This window comes from Haliotis asinina, chromosome 3, assembly GCF_037392515.1.
Source record: "Haliotis asinina isolate JCU_RB_2024 chromosome 3, JCU_Hal_asi_v2, whole genome shotgun sequence".
Classification (NCBI taxonomy): Eukaryota; Metazoa; Mollusca; class Gastropoda; order Lepetellida; family Haliotidae; genus Haliotis; species Haliotis asinina.
Window position 1 is genome coordinate 41,655,004 of NC_090282.1, and position 8,869 is coordinate 41,663,872.

Here is an 8,869-nt window from a genome sequence, read left to right on the forward strand (position 1 = left end):
TGGAGCTGTCCTTACCCAGAATCGTCATGAGTATGTGGATACACATCAGTCCGGTAAACAATGGCACATCTCCCACATGCGATAAACCATAAGCAGCCATTGTCATCATCTGGTACTGTTTTTTTTTCAAAGCACATATTATCAAGACAACATACAACAGAGATATTACTTTATTTTTAATTTGGCTTCAGTTCAATCAGTGTGAACGTGAAAAACATTAAATATCGCATACATATAGATCAATGCACAGGCAGTAACAAAATCACATGAAACAAATTACATCAGTAAATATCTGATAAACCATCACATTCAAGAGCTGATGATGCACAACACAATGTATTGATAATATATTGCATGTTGACACAACATTCTGACAACTAACTTTATGAAATTGTGATTGTTCATAGTTTTCAAACATAATTGTTGCTATAACAGTAAATACACACAAGTGATTCTATGGCATTGAACAGATATCCTAATATGACAGTATTATACAACATTATAATGCTATGTAATTGGTGTGTTTAAGGTCTATCTCTTCCAAAGTACTTTGGGTAATAGGGAGATTTCCTTCAAATACATGGGCTAGTGTTTGTGGATAAAGTAAGAAATACTGAAGTTAGCATATGATACTCAGAACAAGACATCCACAGCATTGGTCCAGATGTACCGATCTACTGACAAAAGACTGACTATGGCAGCTGTGTTTGAGAATTAGTGATGCACTAATAAAAGAAGAAAGAGTAACAGAAAAAGACAGCAAAGTGTGAAAGGGAGAATGCTCCATGTGCCTCACCCAAAACTTGGTGTTATATTAATAGAAAACAGGATAGGCCATGCTTACTAAAGAGTTCATTGTAATTTGGTACACTGTTTTATTTGTTAATATTTGATTTCACATCCCTATGAAAATATTGATTGATGGAGACAAGAGTTATCTCCCTTGTCAGATAGTGCAGTACTGCTCATGCATGCAGCGGGCTCACAAGACTGTTTTGGTCAAGCTGCTATGGATCCATTAAAAATCGATACAGATGTGCTGCAAACAAGATGTAGGAGGTAATGGAAGCGCTAAAAAGCTCAAGGACATTGTTGTCACCTGGGCATCAGATTGTTAAAACTTAAAACGCTTGTGGTTACCCAATTTAGTCATGACATGGACTTGCCAAGCAAGAGTGGCACGAAAGAAAAAGGGAAAGCACTAAGGGATGTTCACACACAATTCATCTACTTCTTGGTTTTGATCCTTCATGAAAAGCATAGGGTTTGTCACGAGACCCAGGGCATAGCAAGGTGGACGGTGCTGCTGCAGCTGTGGCTTATGTGGCCATGCGAATGATAGGAACATGTCATGCATCCAAAGAAAACCCATACTTATGTCTCTTTAGCATCAGGAACACTCCTACTGAAGGTCTATGTAGTGTATTGACATTGTAGTAGCGAATCAAGCACGCTGCAAAGGGAGTTGTCTTGTCATGCTAGGATTTACCTCCCTTTGTGTACTCTTGCGTTTTTGGAGATTAAAATACTCAGCCAAGCACATGTTTAGCAGATGCCATTGTTTTGTCATGCTTCATGTTGTTCTGCCAAGTTGAGAACATAACAGTCTACAAATACTGTCACGCGACTCGTGCGTGTGTATATACCTAATTATAACAACAAATATTCCTCATTTTGTATTATGGCAACTTTCATCCTTTTGTATTATGTCAACCTTCATCATTTTGAATTATGTCAACGTTGGTTGACTCACAAATGGTTATCCATCGTAAATTCAAGTTAAGTTCCCCTATTTTTTTTGTGGTTGTTAAAGCATATATAGGTCATACCAGATTTGTTTTAAGGATATAGTTATCACGCGGATCGTGCATGTATCATGCAGCATGGCCTATGGTGCCTGTGCATCAAATTACCCTGCACACCCTAAGGGGCCGTGCGCGTCCAGTAGCCGTCCTTTTGCTATTTATGATGTGTACGTACCATCTTATACCTCGATGTACTTATCCTCTTGTAGAGGAGACCTCTGTTGTTTAGAACATGTACATTTTATCCCTATATTTGTTTTTATGATCGAATGAGATCCATAAATGCAACTCTAACTCTGACATACCTCATCATCCCTACCAGGGTTCTCGCTAGCTTACCACTTAACTTAACCGTTGACCAACTACCTACCTACCCCTATTTGTAGTAGGACTCCTGTCCTACCTATTGAGGTATACCTCTCCTCTATACCTATACTTATCCGATAGGTTAGCTGGTTATATACCCCCTGACTAGCACACTTTAGTGCCGGTCAGCGGTGCGATGACCATTTTCCCATCGCCTTGGGTATTGTCCTCTCCGACATCCGCGTGGTTGAAATATAGCCGGTCTTGGAAAGTCATTCCTGGCACTTGGGGAAGACTAGTCTGCCACATGCATGACGACCTGCTACCTTGCTGTCCGAAGCTGCATCGTGGGACGATCGGAAGGCTGCCCTCGGGACCCCAATACGGGAGCCTGTGATGGTAATTCTGCCTATGTTTGCTTGTCTGGTGTATTGATCACTCCATATACTAGTGTTAATTGTTTTAACATTATTCGGCTCAGTGCTCGCCCTGTAAGAGGTTGCACCTCCACCGTAATCGTTCCTCCCCCTATTCAGTTGGTGGCACCCAGCTATGTGTGTGCTGACCCCTGGTCTTGCCTGTTAATGTTGGGGTACTTTAGCCAATAGTTCGTCTTATGGTTTTTAAAGTGGCTGGTTGTTGGCTGGTGTGGTTCTAGCATAAATAAATGTTGTTACAGTAGTCGGTTTGTTTGTTGTAATACATTTACTGGATCATTTTCCGTCCAGACGCCCTACACGGCGGGTGGCACCGTGACAGAGGATAAGAGATTGCCGCTGAAGGAAAATTTTGGGGGTTCGTCCGGGATCGTTTCTCCTAGTATTCAAGTTGCTAGGGTCAGGTCTTATTGTTCTTTGACCGGCCTGGGTTTATGGAGGTCATACAGACGTCTGCATTTAGAAGTTGTAGTACAACTGTTGAGACTATCGTTTTTGCATCATGGCGGGTTCAGATAAGCCGTCAGTTGTTCAGATTAAAAGAAGTTCGAAGGAGGAGTTGCTTGAGTTAGCAGGAGAAAATGACATTTGCTTAGAGGCAGGAATTTGTGTTAGACAGATTAAGGAAGTCCTAATCAATGCTTTGTGGTCTGATGATGGTCAGGAGTCGGTAGATGAGGAGCCTGTAGTTGACACAGGAGGTAGCAGTGGGGATGGTTCAGGCGCATCTCTCTCTGAAAGGTTACAACTGCGGAGGTTAGAGTTGGAGTTCCAGGAAAGAAGAGAAGCACGGGAACATGAGTACAGGCTGAAGGAATTAGAGCTTAGACAGACTCATGGTCCGGTTTTGTCAGATAAGGTCAAGATTAATGACTGTTATAGGTCTTTGCCAAACTTCGATGAGGTAGAGGTAGAAGGGTTCTTCAAGCAGTTTGAGCGGATTGCTTCTGAGTTAAAATGGCCGAATGAGTACTGGCATATCTTAGTTCAATCCAAGTTCAAGGGTAAGGCAACCATGGCTTACAATTCCTTGAGTGACGAGCAGTCCCGGGATTATCAGCAAATCAAGTCCGCTATTCTCAGGGCCTATGAGGTGACTAGTGAGGCGTATCGCCAACAGTTCCGGAGTTTGACTAAGCTGGGCTCAGAGACTTATGCTGAGTTTATTGCTAAAAAGGGCAATTTGTTTGATAAATGGATGAGGTCAGAGTCTGTGAAGGAGTTGACAGAACTTAGGGATTTAATGGTGTTAGAGGAGGTTAGAAATAACATGTCACCAGGTTTAAGGCTCCTCTTATCTGATCAGAAGGTCCATAAATTAGCACATGTCGCTGAGGTGGCCGATAATTACTCCTTGGTTCACAAAGTCCCAGCTGCTCCAAAAGTTCCGCATCAGGGCAGTTTTGGTATTCGGAGTAAAGGCATTCCTGGTGTCACTGGTGGTCTGAACGGCAAGGATGGTAATGGAAGGAGAGGTCCAGGTCAAGCTAACCCTGACCAGAGCGGTAGCCAAGGTAATGTAGGAGGTCAGCGTAACGGCAGTTCGGGGCAGAATAGTACTCAGCGTGTTAACTCTGCATGGGCTTGGCCAAAGTGTAGTTACTGTCATATGACAAATCACACTGTTGACAGGTGTTTCAAGAGGAAGCGGGATAATGCGTCAGCTATTGGTTTTGTCAAGTCAGCTATGCCATTGTCAAGAGTCAGCAAGTACATCCATAAGGGTTCAGTGTCTGATGTCAAGGTTAGGGATCAGCCTAGTGATGTATCAGTGTATAGGGACACAGGGGCGTGGCAAACCCTCATGTTGTCATCTGCTCTGCCTAAGACAGTGCATTCGGCTACAGGTGATTATGTCATAGTCAGTTGGATTGGTCAGAAGGCTATGTCAGTTCCTTTGCATAGGGTATGGCTCAACAGTGACTTTGTGTCGGGTGAAGCTGTTGTAGGTGTAGTCAAGGAGCTGCCATTTGAGGGAGTTGATGTCCTTCTTGGTAATGATTTGACTGATCGTTGTTGTCAACCCAGGTGTTTTCCCGAATTACACGTTCACAGTTCGCCAGTAGGCCATAGTTTGTCCGAGGTAGATTCGAGTATGGCTAGGTATCCAGCTTGTGTTACTACCAGGTCAATGTCTAAGGTGAAGCCATTAGATGAAGATGTAGACCTCGCAGACACATGTGTGTCTAATGCTCTTGAGGAACTTCCCAGTAGTGGTCCAGCGAAAAGCACAAGTGAGGTTGTTTCAGCTACAGAGACTGAGATGGTTACGGCTCCTAAAAAGATTACAGAGGTTGATAAGAACACCCTAGACGGTCTAGATGTTAATTGGAGTCAGGAGGCACTGTGTATCGCTCAGAAGTCAGATGAGACCCTGCAGCAGATTTGGTCCAAAGTTCTGTCGGATACTAGGGATACTGAGGAGTTTTATGTGCACAAGGGTATTCTCATGAGACGTTGTCCTCAGAAGGAGCTGGATGTTGGTTCACGGGAACAGATTGTAGTCCCTAAGGCGTTCCGAACCGAGATTCTCAGTTTAGCTCATGAAAGTTTATTTGCAGGACATCTTGGTAGAACTAAAACCTATGACCGTTTGAGTTCAGATTTCTTTTGGCCAGGGATGTACAAAATTGTGGAGGATTACTGTAGTTCTTGTCATGTGTGCCAGGTGGCGGGGAAGCCCAATCAGTTGATTCCCCCAGCGCCACTGAAGGTTGTTCCTGCTGTTGGAGAGGCGTTCTCCAAGGTTTTGATTGACATTGTAGGACCGTTGCCTAAGACATCTCAGGGTAATCAATACTTGTTGACCATTATGTGTCTAAACACCAGGTTTCCGGAAGCTATTCCATTGCGTAAGGTTACGGCAGCTGTGGTTTCTAAGGCTCTCATCAAGTATTTCACCATGACAGGTTTGCCTAATGAGATTCAGTCAGACCAAGGGTCCAACTTCATGTCAAATTTGTTTCGACAGGTGATGTTATTGTTAGAGATTCACCAAGTCAGGTCTAGTGCTTATCATCCTGAGTCCCAAGGGGCCCTTGAACGTTTTCATCAGACCTTGAAGAGCATGTTACGTTGTTTTTGTCTTGAGCATGAGAGAGACTGGGATGTAGGGCTACCTTATGTCTTGTTTGCGGCTAGAGATTCACGTCAGGAATCCCTTGGGTTCTCTCCGTTTGAGTTAGTGTATGGTCACACTCCTAGAGGCCCTTTGAAACTAGTCAAGGATAAATGGCTGGATGATAATCAGTCTGAGAACTTGTTGGGTTATGTGGCAAGGATCAAGGATAGGCTTTGGCAGGCTACCACACTAGCTAAACAGCACCTATTGTCCGCCCAGAACCAGGCTAAGGCTCGCTTTGATAGGAGGGCGCAGGACAGACAGTTCGAAGCTGGTGATAAAGTGCTGTTATACCTCCCCATTCCTAAGTCCCTACTCAAGGCCAAATACTTTGGCCTATATACGGTTAAACGTAGGGTTAACGACCTAGGCTACGTGATCAATACTCCGGACAGGCACAGAAGGGAGAGATATTGTCACATCAACCTATTGAAGGCCTACCGGGAGAGGCCCGCTGTGAGTCCTGTCGGTGTGGTGATAAGCAGCGAGCAGCAGGAGGTCTGTGCTGAGGCCAAGCTACATAATAGCGAGATCCTGGCTGACCTGAACTCGAAACTGGCCCATCTATCCCCATCACAGAGAAGTGACATGCAGTCCCTCATCGAGGATCACCTGCCGGTATTCCCCGACGCCCCGGGAGTGACCAACGCCATGCAGCTGGACGTGGATGTGGGTGGTGCCTCTCCGGTCAAACAGCATCCCTATCGCCTCAACCCTGCTAAGAGGGCCCTGCTAAAGAGAGAGATAGACTCCATGCTACAGCAGGGAGTCATTGAGCCGAGTGACAGCGACTGGAGCTCCCCCTGTCTGATGATACCCAAGCCAGGCAATCAGTTCCGCGTCTGTTCAGACCTGAGGCGAGTCAACCTCTTAGTCAAAGGAGACTCCCATCCACTACCGAGGATTGACGACTGTATTGACAGCATTGGTCAGGCATTGTTCATATCGAAGCTGGATCTACTCAAGGGATATTACCAGATTCCCCTTACCGAGGCAGCCAAACGAATTCTTACCATCGCCACTCCAGACGGGCTGTACCAATACAGAGTGATGCCTTTCGGACTGAAGACGGCCCCAGCTGCATTCCAGCGCCTGATGAACGTAGTGCTAGCAGACCTCTCTGGTGTTAGTGTTTACCTGGACGATGTCGTCATTTACTCCAGCACCTGGGAAGAGCACCTAGCCAATCTTAGACAAGTGTTCAGCCGGTTACAGATGGCCAACCTCACTGTCAACCTGGACAAGTGTGAATTCGGACATGCTAAGGTGACTTTCCTGGGTCACACTGTGGGAGAAGGGGTTGTGGTTCCAACGACGCCAAGGTGGCGGATATCATGAATTTCCCCCTGCCCACTTCCAAGAAAGAGATCCGGCGTTTCCTCGGCATGGCAGGCTACTACAGGAGGTTCTGTCCCAACTTCGCTAACGTCGCAGCTCCCCTGACAGCCCTGCTACAAAAGAAGGCCAAGTTCACCTGGACAGAAGCATGCAGCACAGCAGTCGACCTCCTTAAGACCATGTTGTGCTCTAAACCTGTGTTGGCTGGGCCGCGATTCGACCAGCCCTTCAAGTTGGCCGTGGATGCCAGTGCAACAGGATGTGGTGCGGTGTTATTCCAGGAGGACGAGACAGGCTTAGACCACCCGGTCAGCTACTTCTCTAGGAAGTTTAACAGGCATCAAACGAACTATTCCACCGTTGAAAAGGAGGCTCTAGGGCTAGTCCTCGCCCTAAAACACTTCGAGGTATATCTCAAAGGTTCTCGAGAACCTGTGACCGTGTACACGGACCACAGTCCACTGACTTTTATTCACCGGATAAAAGACAATAACCAGAGAGTACTCCGCTGGAGTTTATTCCTCCAAGAGTATAATTTATCCGTACAACACCTGAAAGGGACAGATAACGTGGTGGCGGACTCACTGTCGAGACAGTAATTGTTTTTATTATTTTGTGACACTTTGTATTTGTACAAACTGTACCACTCTACGCAGGAAATTTCTACATTATGGATGTAGCAAATTTCCTAAACTCAAGGGGGGGAGTGTCACGCGACTCGTGCGTGTGTATATACCTAATTATAACAACAAATATTCCTCATTTTGTATTATGGCAACTTTCATCCTTTTGTATTATGTCAACCTTCATCATTTTGAATTATGTCAACGTTGGTTGACTCACAAATGGTTATCCATCGTAAATTCAAGTTAAGTTCCCCTATTTTTTTTGTGGTTGTTAAAGCATATATAGGTTATACCAGATTCGTTTTAAGGATATAGTTATCACGCGGATCGTGCATGTATCATGCAGCATGGCCTATGGTGCCTGTGCATCAAATTACCCCGCACACCCCAAGGGGCCGTGCGCGTCCAGTAGCCGTCCTTTTGCTATTTATGATGTGTACGTACCATCTTATACCTCGATGTACTTATCCTCTTGTAGAGGAGACCTCTGTTGTTTAGAACATGTACATTTTATCTCTATATTTGTTTTTATGATCGAATGAGATCCATAAATGCAACTCTAACTCTGACATTCCTCATCATCCCTACCAGGGTTCTTGCTAGCTTACCACTTAACTTAACCGTTGACCAACTACCTACCTACCCCTATTTGTAGTAGGACTCCTGTCCTACCTATTGAGGTATACCTCTCCTCTATACCTATACTTATCCGATAGGTATAGCTGGTTATATACCCCCTGACTAGCACACTTTAGAGCAGGTCAGCGGTGCGATGACCATTTTCCCATCGCCTTGGGTATTGTCCTCTCCCACGTCCGCATGGTTGAGATATAGACGGTCTTGGAAAGTCATTCCTGGCACTTGGGGAAGACTAGTCTGTCACATGCATGACGACCTGCTACCTTGCTGTCCGAAGCTGCATCGTGGGACGATCGGAAGGCTGCCCTCGGGACCCCAATACGGGAGCCTGTGATGGTAATTCTGCCTTTGTTTGCTTGTCTGGTGTATTGATCACTCCATATACTAGTGTTAATTGTTTTAACATTATTCGGCTCAGTGCTCGCCCTGTAAGAGGTTGCACCTCCACCGTAATCGTTCCTCCCCCTACTCAGTTGGTGGCACCCAGCTATGTGTGTGCTGACCCCTGGTCTTGCCTGTTAATGTGGGGGTACTTTAGCCAATAGTTTGTCTTATGGTTTTTAAAGCGGCTGGTTGTTGGCTGGTGTGGTTCTTGCA

At 45.3% G+C, this 8,869-nt stretch overlaps 1 protein-coding gene across 1 annotated transcript; it reads left to right on the forward strand.

Moving 5' to 3' along the window:
* The first annotated feature begins 3,050 nt into the window (after positions 1-3,050).
* Positions 3,051-7,007, forward strand: LOC137278889 (uncharacterized). Its single transcript, XM_067811389.1, has one exon. It carries the CDS (start codon positions 3,051-3,053, stop codon positions 7,005-7,007), a length of 3,957 nt encoding a protein of 1,318 aa, XP_067667490.1.
* The last annotated feature ends 1,862 nt before the right edge of the window (positions 7,008-8,869 follow it).